Raw genomic sequence first — 24773 nt, forward strand, 5'->3', positions numbered from 1 at the left:
GGCATCTTCATTTGTCAAGTGTCCTCCAATTTGTAAGAACACTTGAGGGTAATGGAAGTAACAGTGAGCCTGGCTTTATGTGAAGGCTGTGAGGAGTGATGGATTATGGGGCTTTTACAAAGGATGTATCCTAGACCACTTGAGACCACGACAGAAAGAAATGCAAACGTAGAGAGGGTAATAAGAGGGGCCGTCAAACTGAGCAGAGATTTCAACAGTGATAAACAAGATCGAGATGCCCTTAGACCCAGGCATCCTTCACCTGAAAATCTCTCTTAAAGGAATAATCCCAAATAAGGAAACAGCTCTCCGTGTGACTGTGTGCATCACAGCGTGATTTATAGTTGCAAAAAATATAAACAGCTTAAATATTCAATAGCCAAGGGACAGTTAAGTCTATTAAGATGCATTCTCTAAATGAATTTGTATACTGCCATTTAAAATATTACAAAGATTATGGAAAATGATAGTAATAATGAGTGGGAGAGAAGTCAGAGTAGTAACTAACACAGGCATACACTGATATTATAATTATGTGAAAGGTATGTATGTAATACTGCTAGAAGGAGGTCTCCCCAGAGCCTAGTAAGTTGTCAGGGTGGTAGCATAATGGGTTATTCTTTTTCTGCTTTTCAAGGCGTCCAGAATATGGTTAATTTTTGTTTACAATTTTTAAAGCAGCTCATTTAAGGCAAGATAAAAGAAGTGTGAATGTTTGCAGAGAAAATAATGGAGTGGGGAAAAAGCACGGGAAAGGCAGTGAGCTGCTGCCCTGGCCGGGCTTCCCCAGCCTGTTCTGTTTGTGTGTAATCATCACCCAGAAAGTTTCCTTAACAGGCCCACCTCCCAGTGTGCCTGGTTGGCTCCATTCAGCAGGTGAACCAGGTGATTGCTGACGCGGATCTGAGTCCCAACCCACTGGTGCACGGCCTGGTGAGTTTTGAGTGCTAAGGTAAGGCTTCCAGGAAGAAAGGACTCTAGGGACCCCTTTATTAATTTGAAAGCATGTTTGCACAATAGAAGTCTTAAAGACATGTTTCTTTAAATGCATAAACTTTTATTTTTATCTATATAAAAGTCCTATTTTTTTATATAGGATTTGGCTATGGCAAAATCAATTTGACTCTTCCCTATTCCTTATTTCAGTGGCATTTTCATCATAGTAAACATGTGAATATTTTTGTACATGTATCTTGGGACTCATTTGCACGTATTTCTGCCAGATAGAGCCCTGGAAGTGAAATTTAAAATTTTGATGGATACAGTCAGGTTGCCTTTCACAGAGGTTAAGCCACTCTTTACTGAAGCTGGAAGGAGACCACGAGCTTCAGTTCTCCCTTACCCCCGTGTCGAGCAGAGCCTAGAATTGAATTGTGAATGAAAGCAAAATACACACACACACTATTTGGAACAATTTTGTTTAAGTTCGAAAGCACTCTGTCTCTGTATGTGTGCTCTGTACATGTGCATGAGGGTGTATGTAGCTCCAGAGGCTTAGAATAAGATTGTCAGAGTTTGAATTCCCGCTGCTGTACTGTTCTGTCACATTCTGACATTAGGTAAACTATTGAGCCTCTATGAGTCTCAGTGTCTTGTAAAATGATGATAACATTGATACTATATCTACTTCATAGATGTATTATTATATATGCAAGAATTAGATGAGTTAAGTAAGTAAGTTCAGTTGCTCAGTCGTGTCTGGCTCTTTGCGACCCCATGGACTGCAGCACGCCAGGCTTCCCTGTCCATCATCAATTCCCAGAGTTTACTCAAACTCATCTCCATCGTGTTGGTGATGCCATCCAACCATCTCATCCTCTGTCATCCCCTTCTCCTGCCTTCAATCTTCCCCAGCATCAGAGTCTTTTCCAATGTATCAGGTGGCCAAAGTATTGGAGTTTCAGCTTCAATATCAGTCCTTCCAGTGAATATTCAGGACTGATCTCCTTTAGGATGGTCTGGCTGGATCTCCTTGCAGTCCAAGGGACTCTCAAGAGTCAGTCTTCTTCAACACCACAGTTCAAAAGCATCAATTCTTCAGCACTCAGGTTTCTCTATGGTCTGACTCATCTTAATAGATGAGTTAAGACTCTCAAAAACCCTTAGATGGTGCCTGGCTCTCAGGAAGGACATTATATGTGTGAATGTGTAGGGAAAGAGTCTGGACGGATACATGCCAAATGGAGTCAGTTCTGGAAAGGGAATGGGATGGAAGATGAGTAAAGTTATTACTCCAAGTATGTCTGTAAATGCTTGGGTATTTTACAACAAGACTATATTTATATGTCAGTTCTGTGGGGTTGTTTTGATAATTTTAGAGCTAGGAACATGAATATTATCCTTCCAGTAGCAGGATCTGGTGACTTTTCAAGGCTGCCCAGCATTGGCACAGCTTCTCGGCGTTCTTCACTGCCAGTCAGAACCAGGATGGGGCTGGCAGGAGCAACTGTGGGTCCTCACGTGACCTGGAGGAAGGGGGGCTTTGTCCTTTCTGCTCCTCTGTCCAGGCAGCCTATCAGACCTGGCAGGCGCTGACTGCCTGCTGCCACCAGAGCCCTCCCCTGGTGACCCTGCCCAACCTCTGTTGACCGCAGTGTGCCCTGACCTTTATACATCAGCCTTGACCATGGGACTGCTCCTCCCACATCAGCATCTGAGCCAGACTAGTGTCTCCAGGCTCCACGCTGCCCAACCAGAGGGCATCTGGCACAGTACCAGATGCACAAAAAGTGTTCAGTAGATGTGTAGTAAGTGAGCCATCTCCTTCTGAGATCCAGACCCCCCTGCCTGCTTTAACCCTAGCCATGTCCTGTTTCTATTCCTTCCCCCACACCCTGAGTGTGGGTTTCTCCTCCAGTCTCTGGCCATGAACTTGCCTAGCTCTTCTTTCCAGTCTCCTTCCCTCGGGAGCTTGTACACTCACCATTGCAGCTTCACCATTCACTCCCAGAGTAGGGAGTAGGGCATACCTTCCTCTGCCTACAGGCCACAGCCTCTGAAAAGGCCTTCCCTGCACCCTCCACCCCGAGACCAGTGTAGGTGCCCCTTCAGGGTGCACTCCTGACACCTGTCCCCCACCCTCAATAGCACTGATTACCTGGTCACCTCACAGTCACTGGCTTCTCCCCGCTAGTCTCTGAGCCCTCGGAGGACAGAGACGGGCTTTGATGCTCATGGCTGCATCTTCAACACTGGCCCAGTGTCTGACTTTTAGTAGATGCTCAGGAAATATTTGTGGAATGAAAGATATGTTTGCAAATTTGAGCTTTTCACCTATATTTCAGTCTCAGATTCCTAGTTATCTAGAGCAGTGATACCTAAACCTAACTGATCATCAGACTCCCCTGGGAGCTTTTTGAAAAACTAAAAGTGAAAAGGGCCAGGTGCAGACCTGTGTGCCGTGTATGCTCTCATCTAAATCAGTACAGAATACCTCTAGAAAACCTCTAGAAAGCTATGCAAGAAACTAAGAATCTTGAGTGAGCAGTAGGAAGGAGACTTCTTACTGTGTTTGATTTTGTACCATGTAAAATATTTATGGTTTTAAAAATTTAAATAGAGACCAATTCAGAGCCACAATAAATAAACAGTTCAAAACCCAATAAGGAATGATATTTATTCCAATAAGGAATCAGTTCAGTTCGGTCGCTCAGTTGTATCCAACTCTTTGCGACCCCATGGACTGCAGCATGCCAGGCTTCCCTGTCCATCACCAACTCCTAGAGCCTGCTCAAACTCATGTCCATCGAGTCAGTGATGCCATACAACCATCTCATCTTCTGTCATCCCCTTCTCCTGCCTTCAATCTTTCCCAGCACCAGGGTCTTTCCTAATGAGTCAGTTCTCATCAGGTGGCCAAAGTATTGGAGCTTCATCTTCAGCATCAGTCCTTCCACTGAATTTTCAGAACTGAATAAACATCTCTAATAAATCCGTACATCTGAATAATTCCCCAGCGAGGCTGGTCGCCAGCCAGGTTTGGGAGTTGCTTCCTATGGAACAGCCCTACCTGTAGGTCCTTCTGTCATCTCAAATGCAAACTCAGGTCTCATTATTTTTTGCCCTAAAACTTACTTTTCCCCCAGGATTCAAAGTTCCTTTCTGTTCTTTCGCTGTGGAAATCTTGTGCATCCTTCCGGGCCCTGCCAGTGTCAGCTACAGTGACATCCTGGTGGGTGGCAGAGGCATGGCTGTATTGTCACGTTGACACTCACCTATCCGATTCATTCATCCATCGTGCCTTCTCTGATGCACGTGATTGGGGCAACAGTGTTGGTGCAAAGACTTATCAGTGTGACTCCTTCCCCGACAGGCCTACACACCTGCACACATTCTAGTACCTTTAGCTCATCTCGCAGGCGGGGGCTGCCAGTTCAGGAGGAAGGTGGCGGGAGGCTGGAGAAGCATCTCACGGTTTATCAAGCTAAGGAGAGCTGCCTCCTCCCTTATCCCCAACACTCTTACCCGACCTTTTCTGGCCAGTCCTCTCTGCTCCAGCCCATACTGATCCCACTCGTTTGAATCCTAAATGTTTAAGACTTAATTGTCCCATGTATGTTGATTTGGTTCTCTGAATAGACTGGAAATTCCTTGAGGGCAAAGACACAGAATCATACTTGGTTAATTAACTTCATTATCCCAGCTTAGCCCTGGGCTGGTTGACAGTCAATGCAGCTTGTTGGGTCACTGACATTTGTTTTTCTTTCCTCCCTTTTATCAGGGCTGGGGGAGTGGGGAGGAGGAATCAGAGATCAAGAGAAATCTCTTGAGAAGTTGGGGTATGGTGATGATTAATAATAATAATAATAGTTACTCTTTATTAAGCAGCTCCTATCTGAAAGCCTATGGAGTGCTAGTGTTTTAAAACGCATCAGATTCTTTATAGTTGTATCTCAGCCTTATAAGAGCACTGGGAGGTAGGTGTTATTATCCTTCTGTACAGAGGTTAAACAGCAGCTTGTCACCTGTGGAGCCATGATTGGAAGCCTGCTCCAGGCTTCCTTCCTGTCTTCCTCGGGAGTGTGGCCAGGAGGAGGGGCAGCGTGGGAGAAGGTGGGGGTGGGGGACATAGCGGTGGTGATCCTCAGGGGGATGAGGTCAGTGACACACATGGCCACCAAGGCCCTACCACCTAGCGGGGAGACAGCAGGGCCCTGCCACAAACTTTGCTCCAGGCCTTTTGCACACTGGCAGGAGAAATGGCCTAGTTCCTGACCCCTGCCCTCCCCTCAGATTTTCACTAAAACCCTAAAACCCCTTTTCTTTTTTGGTTTTTGAAGGCAATTGAGAAATATGAGATGGAGAAGAAGGCTTTAAAAAGAGAGCGAAGTCGCGGCGGCTTGGCAGACAGAGGCAAAACTCCTTTCCTGTAGATTTGATGGTGTTTTTGTGGGGTTTGGATTTTTTTTAGTGTCTAAAATGTAATTGAGTAGGAGTCCGGAGTTTCAGGTGAGAGTATCTCTGGCCTCTTCTGAGACAGCCTTTAATCTCACTTCTTGGCATCAGGCAAGGAAGGAGGGACAATGCCATCTCAAGACGACCTGCTGGGGGACACCTTGCACCAGGTGTTTTCATAAGGATCCCCTTGTTAAAGCTTCCTAAGACCCCCTACCTGTGAGGCAGGCGCCTTCAAACGTGTTTTATACTTGAGAGAAGGTAAGGGAACCACTTGCCGAGAACCACAAGGCTTGTCCACCGCAGGTCTTAGATTCGCCCCAGACTGACTTCGAAACCCATGTTTTACCTGCTCATCCTGACTGCTTCTCTGAGCTCAAAAGCAGTCTGACCAGATAAGGAGGGGAGTCTTAGCAAGTCAGCAACTCAGGCAAATTAATAGTGCGTTATGCCATCTGGCTGCTCAGGATGAATGAAAAATCACAGGTATGATTACCACACAGCCGTGGGCAGACCCCGTGGTTACATCCTATTTCTCTTCTTTCATTCTCCTGCAGAAAAGAGTGAAGGAAAATCACCGTATATTTGCAAGGGCTCAGAATTCAGGAATGTCAAATCTTTCGTTATCAAAAGGGTAAGGGATCTCTTGCTGGGTTGGTTTCTGCTGGGCCTGAACTACATTTTATTCCCAGGGAAAGGCCCCTTGGCACCTGGATGGTGATTGTGTAGGAAAATGGCAGAGTACCTGTTTTAGAAAATCTTAACCTATCTTAACGTCCAATTCAATGGACATGAACTTGGGCAAACTCCAGGAGATGACGAGGAACAGGGAGGCCTGGCATGCTGCAGTCCATGGAATCACAGAGAGTCAGACACAACTTGGTGACTGAACAACACCAATGTATTTTAATAACTTTAGAATTTCTCTTAACACCTCAAAAAGGTAGAATCAAGAGAATTCCAGAGGTCAGTTGTCCATTTATTTTTAGAACTTAGAAGCTGTTTATCCTTAGAAACAATGAGTTCAGCTTCAGTTCACACAGAGCCACCATGCCACAGAGTTCCCAGGGTTGCATTCCCACAGCAGGGGGGGGTTTTGTGGGTCCCTGCAGACATCCCAGGGAGCTGACAGGAGCAGTCAGAGGACCCGTCCAGCGTCATGCAGCTTGCTGGTAACAGAGCCCCCTGCCTCTGGCTCAGATACCCACGCCTGGGGTCTTGCTCTCTCAGCGGCCTCTCCAGTAGCACTCTGGCTCCATGTCATAGCCGCCCCAGATAAGATCCTCCTAAGTGCTGTCGCTTCAGTTGTGTCTGACTCTCTGCGACCCCATTGAGCCTGTAGCCTGCCAGGCTCCTCTGTCCTTGGGATTTCCCTGGCAAGAAATCAGTTGTCTTTTCCTCCTCCAGGGGATCTTCCAGACCCAAGGATCAAACCTGCCTCTTGACTCCTGCATTGGCAGGCCGGTTCTTTACCACTAGCGCTCTCTGGGAGGCAAGATCCTCCTAAGCTCCCTCTAAACTACCCAGCTCGTGTGTATTCAAGCCTTTAAATGCTAGAGGATATGTTACTCTTTTTTCACCTTATAGCCTGGAAAATTCCCACACAGCATAGAGCCCGATGGTTGTGGGTCTACATCGAAACTGTCACACGACCCATGATGGTGGCCAAGCAGGTCTAAAGGTCCTGTCCAGAGCGGCACAGCAGTACACGGGGGAGCTGACATCTGACTCAGAGTCAATGCAGTTAGTCACTTGGTTCTCCATTGCCAAGGCCATCGCCCAGTTACAGAGGAGCTCAGTCCCTCAGAACGTTTCCAGGAGGTGCCTTTGGGTTATGGTTATTGATCTCTCTTCCTACTTTTTTGTATTTTTACATTTTTATATCATATTTTTATCCTAAAATCCATTTAATGATATATGTTAAGAACCATAAAGGTGGGGTGGTCATATCCTTTGACCCTAATAGTGCCATTTTGAGAAATTCATGCCAAGTAAATAACATCAAAGAGGTGAACCATATGGTCCCAGTTAGTAACAATACTAATTTGAACTCATCTGTGAGTAGTTAATTAAATTATAGCACATCTTAACAAGATATACTACTTAATATGATAAATTTGAAGACAATGAGACAATGTGAAAAATCTAAGGGGATAAAGCAAGACATAAAAGCGTGTATGCACATATGTATCGTAAAATGAAGTAACACATACATATTTGTATACATGTGCTCAAAGCCTGAAAGGAAAATAGAAATAATGTAAATATCTGTTGGATAAGAACTGCTGGGATCACGCATGCACTCTCATTTTCTTCAACATTCTCTAAGATTGTTAATATTATCTCCATGATAAAAAGGAGAAGATATTGTGTTGTTTTAAGCTGTCAAAATGAGGGACCCCGTTTTCATATTCTGTTTTTGTCTTTAGAAAACAGCAGATAAAAATCTCCTGGCAGAGCTGTACCAGTACCCATCCTTTGATGACTCTAGGCCAAACAATCTTCCAAATGGGGTGAACTTCTGTGACTTGGTGGGCAACGTGATCCTGGCTGAGAAAAACCCCCTTAGCGGCAAGGTAAGAAGAGAGAGCCCTCTGGGCCGCCCGCCTGCACGGGACACACCGCTGTCCCAGTCTTACACCCCAGGGAATTGAGTCTGGCAGGTAAGCTGCTGAGGGCCACACAGTTTGCAAGTAACTGAGCTGAGATTAGACGGACGACGAAACCGACATCCCTTCTCCCAGTGCTCTGGGCTCCTAATCGTGCTGATCGCATGACCTGTTAGTGTGGCATTTTGAGGTCACACCCTTGTAATACATGTTAATTAGTGATGCATGTGTTCCTTTGTCAGTCACTAGGTTGTATATGGGTAACCTTAATTTTTTTCTTAATTAGACAGTAGTCAGAATATGTACTTGCCCCACGGTTAGCCCTTGGGGTGATTCACCAGCTTGGAGAGCCGGGTTCCTTAGGAAGGAGAAAAGTGAAAGTGAAAGTCACTCAGTCGTGTCCGACTCTTTGCAACCCCACGGACTCTAAAGTCCATGGAATTCTCCAGGCCAGAATACTGGAATGGGTAGCCATTCCCTTCTCCAGGGGATCTTCCCAATCCTGGAATCGAACCCAGGTCTCCTGCATTGCAGGCAGATTCTTTCCCAGCTGAGCCACAGGAAAGGAAGAAAGGGAGTATTCTAAGGCCCAGAAGAACTTGTGTGTGTGCTAGACAATGCTGGCCCCTCAGGAGCTGAGGGATAGTTGTGAGCAGGGGTTGAAAGGGGAAGAGGCCCAGAAAATTGTCTCAGCCATCTTCCAGCTGTGCCTCAATGCCCCTCACAACTGCACAGCCCCAGGGTCCCCAAAACAGCTATGGCCATTGACTCCTCAGCTCCTAACTAACTACCCCCCCATTCCTGGCACCCAGCTTTTCAGTCTCTTCTGTCTGTACTTCTCACTGCTTCAAAACACACCCGCATCTCGCTCTGTCCCTCCTCCCTCTCTCCCTATCCTTTCTCTGCCTTCTCCTCCTCTTCATGATTTTTTCCCTGCTGCCCTCGGCTGTGTCTCTACCTCTGTTCCCTCTTGCAAGCTGACTTCCTAAGAACAATGATCTGTTTAGGCCAGTCACTGTCCAGTATGACAGGGGTGGTTGCTGGCTCTCCAGTGCCAGGCTCCAGCATGGACTGTGGTCACTAAGCGGATGGCTGCCTTTCACCAGGTGCTGGTGCCCAGGGCAGGCAGTGGTCACCCTGGGACCAGGTCCTGGATCCCCTGCCTTCTTTAGCAGAGAGGTGAAGGAGCAGCAGGCACTCAAAGCATCACATTCTCTCCAGGGCAGCATAAAAAAGATGTTTACTACGTGGTTTTTGTGATAACAAGGACCTGGAAGGCAGTACATCTTGGAGATTAAGTAGCTCTCTGCACTCTCGTTTATTCTTCTGTAAATAGCAATAACAGTAGCCTCTACCTTGAAGTATTATTGTAAAATTAAATAATGTACATAAGCACACAACACAGCACTTAGGCATAGCTTCTCAAAAAATGATCATTTTTATTTATCAATGTTATTAGAAAAGTTTAATGACAGAACATCAGTACAGTCATTTTTGGTTTATATATCGTGGACTACTTTGCCACTCTAATGAGTATTTATAAAGAGTGTATTCTAACATACTGTGCTATGACATTAAATGACGTTAAATGAAAAACATCAGTATGTAAAACTCTGCAGTACAATGTTATTATGTCAGTACACAGGAATATCTGGGGTGAAACCATTAAGAGATAGCACCAGCATTCTCTGAGTGATAACATGGTAGTTTTTTTCTTTCTTTATTGCAATATAGTTGATTTACAATGTTGTGTTAGTTTCAGGTATACAAGACTGTAGTTTTTTCTTCTTCCTTTTTCTAAACTTTAAAAGAGGAAGAACGACATGGAAAATGGATGGTGTGTTTCCTGGATCCACTGTTCCTGTGCCACCTTCTCCCCGTCCTTGTACCCTTGACAGGCCCACTGACCCTCTCTGGAACCTGAGCTCTCATTGCACGTGCTGTGTGGGTGCCCCCAGGATGGCGACTGCTGTGCTAACTAACGTCCCATTTCTCAGGTCCCCTGGGAAATGTTTTCCTTAGACCTTAATCCCAAGAAAAACTGCATTTCATGGAATGCTTTTAGTCTTATATCTGATGCTGGCTCCTGCTTTCCTTTGGCTCCCAGGAAACCCAAGAAAGATTTGTGCCCTGCCTTTAAAAGGACCCTCTTCCATCCTGCTTGGGGGCCATGCCAAATTTATTTGCCTCCTCAAATCTTCTCCTCCATCCCTCCCTATGCCTTCAACAGCCAGCTTTGCCTCTGGCTCAGAGAACCTGGTGGCCACCCCTAGACCATGAGTTCACTCCGTGAACCCTCACGGCCGTTCTGGAGGTGAAGACTGTCGTCACCATCTCCATTTCCCAGATGAGCACAGACAGATTCAATACCATTGGTCAGGGCCCTACAGCCAATTAGTGTAAGAGCTGGGCGAGAATCCAGGCAGCGCGGTGTCAGTCTGCGCTTTCCACTCCTCTGACTGTCCCGCCTCTCCAAGGAGACAGGAATAGCAGAGAGGACTGAACTGAGAGCAGGGCTCAGAGCGCTCTTTGCCACCAAGGGTGGCTTGCTTATGCACTCTGCTCGCAGCTTCCGGAGGCCTGAAGGGACTGCCAAGAAGTCTTTCCCTTTGCATCCGGGACACACTCTGTTCCTCCAAATGGTAAGAGGAGAGGCAGCCCGTGCACTATCTCTGGGGCCCGGCTGCCTGCTTTTTGCTTTTTTTTGGCCGCGATATGTGGCATGTGAGATTCTTAGTTCCCCAACCAGGGATTGAACCCACGCCCCCTGTATTGGAAGCACCAGGGAAGTCCTAGGCTGCCTGCTTTTGAGCCTCCCCAACTGTATAAGCTTAGGCAAGAATTCTAACCTTTCAATCCTCACTTCCCTCTTCTATACATTGGGGATAACAGTTTCATCATTCAGCAGCAACCACAGAGACAGATGGTGAAAAACTGAGATAAGGAATGAATGGCATGGGCCAGTGCGAGATACATGGCAACTGTTACCCTCCTTCCTGAGCCTCTCTCCCGCTCCCCACATCCCGCCCCTCCAGGTAGTCACAGAGCACCGAGCTGAGCTCCCTGTGTTATCCGGCAGCTCCCCATTGCCTGTTTTACACGTGGGAGTGTATATATGTCAGTGCTGCTCTCTGAGTGCGTACCCTCTTCTCCCTGCCCCTCTGTGTCACAGGTCTGTGCTCTACGTCTGTGTCTCTATTCCTGCCCTGCAAGTAGGTTCATCAAGATCATTTTTCTAGATTCCATATATACACATTAATATATGATATTTGTTTTTCTCTTTCTGACTTACTTGACTCTGTATAACAGGCTCTAGGTTTTTTTTTCTTTTTCTAAGTTGACCCCAAAGTATTTTGACTCCAAAGATGATTGGCGGGGAGGTGGTGTGATTAATAACAACAACAAGCCATAGAATATGGGTGGAAAGGAAGGGTTTGAGTGGAGATGATTATGAATCTGGCTGTAGCTCCAGGTAAATTTCAAAGAATAAATAAATAAATAAGCAATAATAACATGGATTGTGTTTCTTTTCCAGTCTTTCTGTTCAGGTAGAGAATTAGAGAAGTTTCTCTCTTCCCCTTCTGTAAGAGCTATATGGCTGGATAGCTTCTGGTGGATCTTTCATGAAAGGTACCAGGTAAATGCAAACCTGGTTGCTTCTCTTCCTTGCTTATTTTTCTGTGGGACAAACCCCAGCCTCTTTTTTTTTTTTTTTTTTAAACCCCGGCCTCTTTAACATGGGTTATCAGCCCCTCTGATTCCACAGACCACAAATGGACCATGCCTCATCTGTCACCCTCATCCTTCCCCACCCATGCCTTCATCAGACACCTTGGGCTGGAAACATTGCCCCAAGCCTGCAGCAACCCTGAGCTTTAGGAACTGGCCTCGTCATGTGGCTGGTCAAGGGCAGGGCAGAGAGCAAAGTCAGGACCTCCTGGCTCAGAGTTTCGGGTGCTTTTCTCAACACCCTGCCTCTCTGTACATATTCTGTAGATCCTAAAGCAAATTAGTATAGCATTTCATAAATAATATGAAATTAAATACCTTGCGAATAAGATTCCTAAAAATGAGAGAAACACTTAGTTAAGGTTCTCAGCCCTTGACTGTTTCAACAAGTAATTCTTGTAATTCCTTCTCTATTTGTAGCCAAAGAAGGAGGTCCAGAGCAAGCTGTTCGACCGGATAGCCCAGAACTATGCTTTTCTTTTGTTTTGTGAATCCAGGACCCATTACGAAGAGGCTCTCTTAAAAGTGAGCATCAACCACTATTTAGGAAAAACAAATCATCTTAGATAGCTATTCACTGCTCATTCCAGGTTAATGCCCTTAACATTCTTTCCATAAGAAAGTAATTAGTAGTAAGCTGTGGTATCTTCCTTCATATGCATGCATGCTAAGTTGCCTCAGTCGAGTCTGGCTCTTTGCAACTCAGTGGACTGTAGCCCACCAGGCTCCTCTGTCCTTGGGATTCTCGAGGCAAGAATACTGGAGTGGATTGACATGCCCTCCTCTAGGGGAATCTTCCCATCCCAGGGATTAAACCCACGTCTCCTGCATCTCCTGCATTGCAGGCAGATTCTTTACCCACTGAGCCACCTGGGAAGCCTGATAGTTTCATATACTGATTTGTAATGCAGCAGTGAGAGACTTTATTTTTTTGGGCTCCAAAATCACTGCAGATGGTGATTGCAGCCATGAAATTAAAAGACGCTTACTCCTTGGAAGGAAAGCTATGACCAACCTAGACAGCATATTAAAAAGCAGACACATTACTTTGCCAACAAAGGTCCATCTAGTCAAGGCTATGGTTTTTCCAGTAGTCATGTATGGACATGAGAGTTGGACTATAAAGAAAGCTGAGTGCTGAAGAATTGATGCTTTTGAACTGTGGTGTTGAGAAGACTCTTGAGAGTCCCTTGGACTGCAAGGAGATCCAACTAGTCCATTCTAAAGGAGATCAGTCCTGGGTGTTCATTGGAAGGGCTGATGTTGAAGCTGAAACTCCAATACCTTGGCCACCTGATGGGAAGAGTTGACTCATTGGAAAAGACCCTGATGTTGGGAAAGATTGAGGGCAGGAGGAGAAGGGAATGACAGAGGATGAGATGGTTGGATGGCATCACCAATGGACATGAGTTTGGGTCGGCTCTGGGAGTTGGTGATGGACAGGGAGGCCTGGCATGCTGCAGCTCATTGGGTCACAAAGAGTCGGACACGACTGAGTGACTGAACTGAGCTGAATGCAGCAGTTACAAAAAATAAGGTAGCTCTATATATACTGATTGGGAAGATATAATGATATATTTAAGTGAAAAACAAAGGAACTTTTACAACTCCATACTATAAAAAGTATATGTATATGTATGTGTGCCTATGAGTGGGAAAAAAGTCTGGAAAAATATTTGCCAAACTCATAGCAATGCTCATCTCTAGGGAATGAAAGTGAAAGTGTTAGTTCCTCAGTCGTATCTGACTGTTTTTGACCCATGGACTGTCGCCCACCAGGCTCCTCAGTCCATGGGATTCTCTAGCCAAGAATACTGGAGTGGGTTGCCATTCCCTTCTCCAGGGGATCTTCCTGATCCAGGAAAACTCAGGGAATGAGGTTATAAGAAACTTCCTTCTCTATTTTATTTATTTCTATAGTATTTAAATATGTGATTTCAAAATTATGAATATACATATATACTTTTTATATATGTGTATATGTATATATGTGGGATTCCCAGGTGGCTCAGTGTTAAAGAATCCACCTGCCAAGCAGAAGACATGGGTTCAGTTCCTGGGTCAGGAAGATCCCCTGGAGAAGGAAATGGTAAGTCACTCCAGTATTCTTGCCTGGGTAATCCCATGGACCGAGGAGACTGGTAGACTACAGTCCATGGGGCCACAAAGAGTTGAACACAACTTAGTGACTGAACAACAGCATGTATGTATATGTGTGTGTGTATATTTATATACACCAAAAGGGTTGCTAGAAGAAAATATAAGTGAACATTTATATGATTTGAGGATTTGAGGATGGGGAAGGACTTTCTAAATATGACCCCAAGGGAATAACCATAAAAGACTGATTTACCTATTAATATATAAATTGTTTAAATTACTGCAAAGAGGCAAATGAGAAATTATGCAAAAATACTGTTAGCATATATGCCACACAACATAAAGAAGTCTTACAAATCGGTAGGAAAAATGGACCAATGGACAAAGGACATAAGCCAGAAATTGACTAGTGAAGAAATACAAATGGGGAAAAAGTTCATCTTTGACAACAATCAAAAATATAAATTAAAACAATAATCATCCAATTCTCCTTTTTACCTGCTAGTTTGCATAGATTAAAAGGTGTCACTCCCAGGATTATGAAGGATATAAGGATTTCCCTTGGACAGTCTGAGTGGAAAGTGAATTGATACAGATGTGCTGAAAGGCACTTATACCGATAAAGCGTCTGCTTAACAACACACTTAGGCTGTCTGTGTCTCCGTCTCATCATCCATAAAATGGGGATAATATTAATAATGCCTCTCTCACCAAGTTGTCCTAAGGATTAAATGAGATTGTAAGACATCTGACATATCACCCAGCACTTGATGGGCCCCCAGGATATAATAGCTGCCATGATTACTATTATTATACCATCTAATGCAAGTCATAACCTAATAAATAGTAAAAGCTGCTTTCATTCATACATTCAACAAATTTTAAACTGCCTAATATGTGCCAGATACTGAGCTAACTTCATAAATAAATATAATTACTCTGCATAATTTGTAATGCAAAGTCTAAGAAACATGACAATATCTCGTCATGTTTAAGTAAATTTTGAAATGGCCACTCATACAATATTATGAAGGTCACTTTTGGAAAAAAAATTCCAAAGAGTTTATAATAACCTGGGGAAGTATTTATGTTATGATGTTAAATGAATAAAGCCAGATATAAATGTATAATTTGAGCCTAAACGTAGCTGAAAAGAAACAACAGTACCACTTGTGCACGTAAAAAAACTCAGTAAGTAAGACTTAATATTATCTCTGGGATGGAGCAAGATATGGGTATGTCAAATGTACTTGTCATCTTTGAGCTACTCTTTGACCAGGTGGTAGAAAGGGCTGAGCCACAGACCACGTGCAGAGGAACTGGAGGAGAGGAAGGTTACTGGGCAACACAGCACGATGTTTGAGGTGTGGTCTCCACATAGGATAAGGGGTCCACCTAGATACGTGGCAGCTGCAGATGGAAATTGCTCCCCTCGTGGGACTTCCCAGGTGGCACTAGTGGTAAAGAACCCACTTTCCAATGCAGAAGACATAAGAGATGTGGATTCGATCCCTGGGGCAGGAAGATCCCCTGGAAGGAGAAGGCAATCCACTCCAGTATTCTTGCCTGGAGAATCCCATGGACACAGGAGCCGGGCAGGCTACAGTCCATGGGGTTGCAGAGAGTCAGACACAACTGAAGCAACTGAGCACGAATGCCAAGCATGTGATCAGGAAGGTAGCACAGTGTCAGGTAGAGCGTTTTATCACAGGTCCTTTCTGAAGTCAGGGGCTCTTTTCTGAGTGTGGAAATGTCCAGAACATTGCCTGGGCTCCTTTTGCCCCCAGAGGTTGCCATCGCTCCTGAGTAAAGCCCTGTACACCAGCTTCTGCTGCTGCTTCCCTCAGTCCTGGTTCAACACGCACGAGTTCAAGTCTGACATCTGTAACACGATGAGCCTGTGGATTTCAGGTGAGAGGGGGCTGCTTTCTCCTGGAAAAGCCATTCCAAGATACACGTCTTCCACCAGAGCCCAGGTGGATTCCTATTTGCCATCACACCTCCTCACTGAGCCATTTGTCCTTTTCTCTCCTTGACAATCAGGAAAGTAAAGTGTGCAGTTAGATCCCAAGGAATACCCATGAGCCTGCTTCCTCAAGCAGTCTGAGACAGTCCTCATCCCCCTTTGCCCCTGGCTGCATCTGCAGGGAGCAGGTTTCAGCAGTCCTGCCCATTAACCATGTGCTGTAGGTAGGTGGACCCAGGAACCCCCTGCCGTGTGCTGGCCAGATAGCCCTACCTTCCACCCCCAGTGTGACCCCACGTGACCAAGGGTTGTCTCTCCCTGCAGCACACACAGTGCCAGTTTCACATTTGCTTTTCAACTATTTTTCAGTCTCCTTCCTCACTCGCCCTATCTCAACCCAGGTATCTTCTAAAGTCACTGAAAGCTGAGAAGTCCCCTGTGGACTGAGTGCTGTGCTAAGTAAGCACTTTTTAAATTTCCTCCTTTGTTGAGGATCACTTCCACGTCAGGAGATGTGGTCAAACTCACAGATCTCAGCATACAGTTGTATTTATAGCTAAGATTTATTATTGCAATGGAGTGAGGATACATAACCAGATCCTAAGGGGACAGACAGGCAGAGTTTGAAGGAATTCATGTGCAGGCTTCCTCCTCCCATTGATGCAGAGCCCCTCATCCCGATGCAATGAACATGTAGCCACACATGTGTGATGGTTCTGCCCAGACGCCCATTGGAGAAACAGTGCCCAAGGTTTTTACTGGGGACTGCTCATGTAGGCACCTCTGTCTATCATGTACCAAAATTCCAGGGAAGCAGATGGTTAGCATCAGCTACATTGTTTTATAAGCAGTCTAGGCCCCCTGAGTCATTTGTGTCAGGGAAGAAAATTTCCCCCAGCTTTACTGAGATATAATTGACACATGACATTGTGGAAGTCTAAGGTGTACAGTGTGAAGATTTGATGCACGTATATGTTGTGAAGTTTTTACCACAAGCAGATTAGTTAACACATCCTTCACCTCACATAATTCCCAGTCCTTTTAACACATGCAGCACTGAGATCTGACCCTCACACTGTCGGGAGGGCAGGGTTGGCCTCACATCTCCATTCTCCAAATGAAGAAACCAGTCTCACGGAGAGGAAGTGGCTCGTGCCAGGCTACAAGGCCAGCATGGCGGGGTCGGGGGGGCTCATGCTGGAAGCCCAGTCCCCCCAGGACCAGCAGGGGTATCTCAGGGGCCTCACTCTTCTGTTCCCTGCCTCCCTTCCTCTTCTGCAGCAGTTTTCATGATCACTCTTAACTCCTTCTCAGGTATATATCCTTGCCCACACAGCTATAACAGCTGGGACTACTCAAAACTGGACCCAGAGAGGTTCCGGAGAGAAGAATTAATGTTGCATAGAAGAAGACTGCTGAAGGGTAAGGAGCAAGCTAGGGACTACCATCCCCAGTGCCCGCTACCACATCTAGCTACCACCTAGTCCAGGCAGTTGCTATGCTGTGCTAAGTCGCTCCAGTCGGGTCCAGCTCTGTGCGACCCTATGACTGTAGCCCTCCAGGCTCCTCTGTCCATGGGATTCTCCAGGCAAGACTACTCGAGTGGATTGCCATTCCCTTCTCCAAGGGATCTTCCTGACCCAGGGATGGAACCGTTGTCTCTTACGTCTAACCTGCATTGGCAGGCAGGTTTCTTTACCACTAGTGCCACCTGGGAAGCCCCTAGTCTGGGCAGGGAGGGACCTTAATACTGAAATCCTCGGACGTGGTTCTCTCTCAAGGCTTGCTCTCATGTACCTTAAACTAGCCTCCAGCAGACATCGTGGACACCCAGGAATTTCAAAGTAAAAAGAAAAAAAATCTCACCTGGAAATTGTCGTCACATTTAATGACATTTCAGTGAATATTAAATTTAACATCTTAAGAATTGGATAGGTTGTTACTCTTTTAAGTGTTTAGTTCAAGATTTTATTCATTTCAATTCATTTATTCAATTCATTGCAAGGTTCTGAGTTTTTGTTTGTCTTTTAAAGCCAATGCTTTTTGTTTTCTTCTTGTGAGTTGAGTGCTTGCCCTGTTTACCCTTTGCAGACATTATTTCCTTTAATTGGCTCATCAGTCCTTTGGAGTAGTTAGTATTCGCACCCTTTCACAGGATCAAACATGTTAGGTAATTTGCCCGAGGTCACTCAGCAGGTGGAATGACAGAGAGGCTCTGGGTTGCCTCATGCCAGTCCTCTTGCTGCTGTTGTAGCCTCCAAGGCTTCCCTGATGGCTCAGAAAGACTCTTCCTGCAATGAGGGAGACCAGGATTCGATCCCTGGGTGGGGGAGATCCCTGGAGAAGGGAATGACTACCCACTGCAGTATTCTTGCCTGGAGAACCCCATGGACGGAGGAGCCTGGCAGGCTACAGTCCATGAAGTCACAGGAGTCGGACCTGACTGAGTGACTCTCACTTTCGTAGCCTCCAGGGAGGGGCTGTCTCAGAGCTCCTGCTCTGGTGTCACCCTCAAGACAAGAAGGAACTGATGAACTACTTTCTTTCCTCTTCCCTAGGAAGAGACATGTCTTTCCTCACTGCGAGGAGGCACTCTGTCTGGAAAGCCACTCAGAACAGGAGGACCTGCTGCCATCACGTAAGTGAGGCCCACACCCAGACCTTTGGAGCCTCCTAAGCTTCAGTGACTTCTGGTTGGTTGCACATCTCTGCACTCCTTGCTCCGTCATCTCAGGGAGCAGCCCTGCATCTGGGTCCTCAGGTCTGCAGGGATGAGTGGGGGCGCTAAAGGGCAGCTGGAAGTGCCGGGATTGGGAGGAGAGAGGAAAGGAAGCCATCTTCCAGTGTAGGCTGCAGCACACGTATCTTTGTATCTTCTCCTCCTTGGTGACCCTCATCTCTTCCTATAGCCTGGACATCCTCCCGACACCTCCTTGCTCCTCTCCTCCTGGTTCTTCTTCCCTCCTGTGTAGCGCTGGGCACCACCACCCCTCTGCCTTCCACTTCCAACACCCCAGTTTGAGCTCCCTTCGCTACTGCAGGAAGCTCCTGTCTGCCTAGGCTCTCGTACCCCTTCAAGTTTTTCAAAACACAAATCTAATTACATTATCCTGTCCCCATCGACCCTAAACACTGTCCTCTCTCTCAGCCTTCCAGGCCTCAGAAGGGGCAGGGGTTCGATCCCTGGTCAGGGAACTAAGATCCTGCATGCCTGCCACAGGGCCTAACCAGAAAAATAGAAAAAAAAAAAAAGAAGCAGCAGTCAGTAGGAAGGCCCTCGCCTGCCTGCCCCAAGACCACCTGCCCCCATGTGTACCCTCGCAGTCTGCTGTCTAGGAGGAAGGGCCCTCGCCCTTGTACTTGGACCTCACCACTCAGCTTCCACTCCTGCACTTGGCACCGTCTTTTTGCAGCATCGTTCACCCCTCAACCCTCCCACCCCCTCGCCTCAGTCTGTTGGTTCACTCCCATCGTTGAACAGTCCTCTAGCATCTGTTGCCTTTACAGAGAAAACCCACTTTGTCTCTGCACCCCCGTTTCTTGCTGCCTGTCCCACAGAATTTCCTGAAAGACTCGTTTGCCCCCGCATCTCTTCCTCAGCCACCCCATGGTTCCTGCCTGCTGTGCTCCTCTGCACCTGCTCTGGCCAACTTGGCCTGGCCCCCAGTCTGTTCCCTCTTCTGGTCTGTTTCATATGGCTGGTTGCTCTCATCTCCTTGAAATCCTTTTTTCTCTTAGCTTCTTTGTTATCAGACTTTTCGAGTGTCTTCCTCTCCGGCCGGCTGCCCCTCCTCTTGTCTTTCTTGCTAGCTCCCCATCTCATCAGTCAGCTTTGTCCTGGCCCCTTCCCTCTCTATCTAGATATCCTTTCCAGGTGATTTCGTCTGGTCTGGTGGCTTTCTTTTCTTTTTTAAAATGTATTTATTTATTTTAATTGGACGATAATTACAGTATTGTGATGGTTTTTGCCATACATCAATATGAAGTGGCCATATGCATTCATGTGTCCCCTCCATCCTGAACACCCTCCTCCCACCTCCCTCCCACCCCATCCCTTCAGGCTGTCACAGAGCACCAGCTTTGGGTGCCCTGCGTCATACATCAAACTCCCACTGGCAGTCTATTTTACATATGGTGATGTATATGTTTCAATGCTATCTATTCTCTCAAATCATCCCGCCCACCCTCTTCTTCTCCCACTGAGTCCAAAAGTCTGTTCTTTATGTCTGAAAAATATGGAATGCTTCATGAATTTGCATGTCATCCTTGCGCAGGGCCCATGCTAAGCTTCTCTGTATTGTTCCAACTTTAGTGTATATGCTGCCGAAGCGAGCACGGTCTGCTGGCTTCCTGCATGCCAGTAACGCCCAAATCTCCCTCCATACCCTGGCCACGCCCGGGATTCATCTGATCTGTCCAACTGCCCTGTTGGCTTTCCCAGGAGGCCCTCAACTTAGCAAAGCAGGGGCCTGGGGAGACGAGCCCTGACTCCAACCCGCGCGACCCTCCTTTCCTGGCCCATGGCCGTGGCCTGTTCTTGAGCTCTGTTCTTTCACTCTTAGCCCCAGCTCCTCTCCACACAACAACCAGAGTGACCTTTTTCAGACACACACTGGCTGAGGTTCCTGGCTTAAACCTCACCAGCTTCTCCAGTGCCCCCAGTCCCCTGAACCCAGCCTGAAATGCTCTGCAGAATCCAGCCACCTCCACCTCTCTCTCCTGCCTCCTCACTTCCATTCCCTCGCTGCACTTCCTTCTGCCTCTGGGACACTCCAGGCCTGTGTCCAGTTGGGTCACCAGCTGTCGCCTTTACCTGGAACGTGCTTCCCTCAAGGCTCCTGAGGGAAAGGGCTGGCTCCTTCTTGCCCTTCAGATTCCAACTTGCTGTCATTACCTTAGCAGTGTCCCTGGCTCCCTAGTCACTGTTATCATATTGCCTGTGATTCCCCACACAGTACATATCATGCTCCCTGCTAGTCTTTTTTTTTTTTCTTGTCTGCATGACATGTGTGATTCCTAGTTCCCCAGTAGGGATCGAACTCGCACCTCCTGCATTGGAAATGCAGAGTCTTAACCACTGGACTGTCAGGGAAGCCCCCTGCTATTCTTCCTGCAGGATTTATATGTTGTTCAGTATCTGTCTCCCCCTATTAGAATATAAACTCTATGAGAACAGGACCTCTTTTCCTGTATCCCTCTTCTATCTCAAGCTCCTGGAATAGACTGAGCACAAAGAAGATACTCAACAATCATCTCTTGACTTCACAGAGGAGGTCATCTATGTCAACTCTTCAGCCTCTGCTTAGCATATAATGTGCTTAGTCACTCAGTTGTGTCTGACTCTTTGCAACCCCATGGACTGTAGCCCACTAGAGTCCTCTGTTCATGGGGATTCTCCAGGCAAGAATACTGGAGTGGATTGCCATGCCCTCCTCCAGGGAATCTTCCCAACCCAGGGATCGAACCCAGGTCTCCCACTGCTCTATAAATGTCAGGAGGCTTCCCAGGTGGCTCAGTGGTAAAGAATCTGCCTGCCCATGTGGGAGACACAGGAGACTCAGGTTCAATCCCTGAGTTGGGAAGATCCCCTGGAGTAGGAAATGACAACGCACTCCAGTAATCTAGCCTGGGAAAGTCCATGGACAGAGGAGCCCGGCAGGCTACAGTCCATGGGATCGCAGAGTCAAAAAGAGTACAACTGAGCATGCACACACGGTATAAATGTCAGCCTCCAGAAGTACAGACAGAACAGGCACTGTGGAGGGCAGCTGTCACTCCCAGACCGAGAAGAAAATATTATTCAGTGTTTTTGCGCTGCCTGTCACAACTGTGTCAAGCAAATGTATTTTCTTTGTACTGGAATACATAAAATCTTCTGACAGTTATTTCAGAAACCCAGCTAAGAGAGTCCATTTTCTGCCCCAGAAATAGAAATAATCAAAAGCTTTCCAACCTTAAAAGCAGCTGAAGTTTTACTGGGCAAACCAGAATGGAGGGAGTCATTGAATTCCACGGTGGGGACAGAGCTTCTCTCTTGTTTTTAGCAGACACGCTTTCCCATCTGCTCGGGGAGATAGTTGGCTGTGTTCAAAATGTGCTTTTCAGTGGCAGCAATCTGTCTGGGAGTCCACAGTTGAACGGACGAGCGGCAGGTTTTGAGTCTTACCCTGTGGCGTGCCCTATTCCAGCTTAATGTTGCAAATTTGCAGAGTGGGAATAAAAAAGCTTCTAACTATGTATCTGGCTTCCCCTGTGAGGCTCAGCTATAAATAAGGGCTCCTACCTATTAGAGACTGAGTCACTTGTTCACTTAATAAATATGGGAGAATAGTCAAATAAGACCTTTATAAGGAGGAGTCATCATCGTAGTTCTTATTTGCAAACAACGGAAGCTAATCCAGCTGCTTTAAACAGGAAGAATATAATAAAGAGTATTAGTGGTACTAGTATTAGTGGAATAATAGTAATATAATTAGTATTCAGTTCAGTTCAGTTCAGTCGCTCAGTCGTGTCTGACTCTTTGGCGACCCTATGAATCGCAGCACACCAGGCCTCCCTGTCCATCACCAGCTCCCGGAGTTTACCCAAACTTGTGTCCATCGAGTCGGTGATGCCATCCAGCCATCTCATCCTCTGTTGTCCCCTTCTCCTCCTGCCCCCAATCCCATAATTAGTATTAGTGCTATAGTAAAGAGTATTAGTGGTACACGGTTCCCAGGATGGGCCAGGGCATTAGTTTCAGAGGCCGTGCCACCAAGAATGATGTGCGCTGACCGATAGTGGGGACTAATGCTTGGAACTCCACTCTTCTTTCCTTGAAAAGCCAGTTGCTCCTGTTAGAGTCTTTCCAGAAGCTAAAGTCTGCTTGGTTCCTCACTTCCTCACGTTGCCCATTTCCAGCTTAAAGTCTCAGGCAGGTGCGTTGCATCTGAGGGCGAGAGCCTAGGTAAAATGTCTGCGCTCAGCCACAAAAGAAGCTGGGAGTGTAGCTCAAGTCTTTCACTTACTTTGGGGCCTGGGTCTTATGTACATGGAGAAAAAAAAAATGAAAGTGTTAGTGACTCAGTTCTGTCCGGTTAACTCTTTGCGACCCCATGGATGGTAGCCCACCAGGCTCTTCTGTCCATGGAATTCTCAGGCAAGAATACTGGAGTGGGTTGCATTCCCTTCTCCAGGAGATCATCCCAACCCAGGGATCAAACCCAGGTCTCCCTCATTGAGGCAGATTCTTTACAGTCTGAGCCACCAGGGAAGCTCATGGAGTACATCGAGAACGTGTGACAAATGACACATCCAGGATGTGCCATTTGAGTTGAGAAACAAAGGACGAGAAGGAGCTAGCCGTTAGAAAAGTGAATGAAAGAACCTTCCAGGAAATGAGAACAGCATGTGCAAAGGCCCTGAAGCAAAAGTGGGGAGTTGATATATTCAGGGAACGGGGAGAAGGCCAGTGATCCTGTAGCCCCAGTGTGAGTATGGAAGAGGGGCAGGAATTGATCCTGGAAAAGTGGCAGGGGCTATATCCTGGAGTGTTGGCTCAGCCACAGTATGGTGTATGGATATAATTTCAGTGCTACAGGAATGCGCTCAAATAGGGGAATGACATCTGATTTCTATTTTTAAAAGATCACACTGTCTTCTGAAGATGGAGAATATAATGAAGGGAGGAGACAGGACACCAGTTAGGAGGCTTTTGTAGTTGTCTAAGGGCTTCCCTTGTGGCTCTGCTGGTAAAGAATCCGCCTGCAATGTGGGAGACCTGGGTTCGATCCCTGGGTTGGGAAGATCCCCTGGAGATGGGAAAGGCTACCCACTCCAGTATTCTGGCCTGGAGAAGTCCATGGACTAGTCCATGGGGTCGCAAAGAGTTGGACACAACTGAGCGACTTTCACTTTCAAGGAAGAGGCAGTGACAGCAGGAGGCAAGAAGCAGAGGCCTAGAGTGTGTTTTGGGGATTTTGATCTTTCAGGACGTGCTAATGGATGGCTTTGGGAGTGGGGTGGATAAGAAGGAAAGGGAGGAGTCAAGGATGTGTCCCAGTGTGTGGCTTAAGCAGCTGAGCAGTGTGTGGGGTTTGTGAGATGGAAAGTGTAGGGTCTGGGGTAGGAGACTATCAAGAGTTCAGTTTTGAAGTTGTTAATAAGATGCCTGTGAGAGGTGCAAGTGGGGATGCCACATAGGTAGTGAAACATACTAGGCTAGACTGAAGGACAGGCCAGGGTTACGGAAAGAAACAATTTCTACCCTGTGACAAAATATGGAAACTACAAGTGAGTGACCACTGTGGAGCCATAGGCCAAGGCGGGAAGACATACTAGGCTTGGTTCAGAAGAGCTAAATTTTCGTCTAGGTGAGGCCACCTATCAGGTAGATCGCTTTATCAGTTCTAGAGCAAATCTGAGCCTTTGTGTTCTCGTTTGTGAAATGGGCATCATGGCTGGTATTTTTTAAATTAGTTAATTTTATTTTTGGCTGCATTGGATTTTTGTTGCTCACAGGCTTTCTCTAATTGCTGCGAACTGGGACTCCTCTTGTGGAGCACGGGCTCCGGGCTCAAGGGCTTCAGTAGCTGCGGCTTCCAGGCTCTAGAGCACAGGTTTAATAGTTGTGGCACACGGGTGTAGTTGCCCTGCAGCATGTGGGTTCTTCCTGGACCAGGGATTGAACCCATGTCCCTTGCATTGGCAGGCAGATTCTTAACTGCTGAACCACCAGGGAAGCCCATGATTCGTAGTAATTCTTAAAGATTCAGTCCAGGGAGAGGTGCAGTCCCACAAATTGTTGTCTAGCCATGTCCTGTCAGAATGTTTTCTCATTTTAACCAGAATTTCCTCAAGTTCCAGAGCAGAGGTACATAAGGGTCATTTAACAATAATGACCCAAATACCTGACGCTCATTCCTGTACCTGCTGATTCCAGATCGGCCAAGCCCACGTCCCTCTCAGACATTTCTGGGCATCCCCAGATTGAGTGT

General features: G+C 46.6%; 1 protein-coding gene and 1 non-coding gene across 2 annotated transcripts in view; one reads left to right on the forward strand and one right to left on the reverse strand.

Annotated features, from left to right (window-relative positions):
• FAM227A (family with sequence similarity 227 member A) overlaps positions 1-24773 on the forward strand; it is a 43520-nt gene that overhangs the window by 1373 nt on the left and 17374 nt on the right. Inside the window, exons 2-9 of the mRNA XM_055573645.1 lie at positions 851-933; positions 5280-5352; positions 5952-6028; positions 7824-7970; positions 11539-11640; positions 12153-12257; positions 15620-15743; positions 17113-17220. Coding sequence (XP_055429620.1) covers positions 851-933; positions 5280-5352; positions 5952-6028; positions 7824-7970; positions 11539-11640; positions 12153-12257; positions 15620-15743; positions 17113-17220 — 819 coding nt within the window. The remainder of the gene's footprint in view (positions 1-850; positions 934-5279; positions 5353-5951; positions 6029-7823; positions 7971-11538; positions 11641-12152; positions 12258-15619; positions 15744-17112; positions 17221-24773) is intronic.
• Positions 20028-20134, reverse strand: LOC129642487 (U6 spliceosomal RNA). The gene has a single exon (XR_008709757.1). It is a non-coding gene; the product is annotated as a U6 spliceosomal RNA (small nuclear RNA).

The sequence above is a fragment of the Bubalus kerabau genome, chromosome 1 (genome assembly GCF_029407905.1).
Source record: "Bubalus kerabau isolate K-KA32 ecotype Philippines breed swamp buffalo chromosome 1, PCC_UOA_SB_1v2, whole genome shotgun sequence".
NCBI lineage: Eukaryota > Metazoa > Chordata > Mammalia > Artiodactyla > Bovidae > Bubalus > Bubalus kerabau.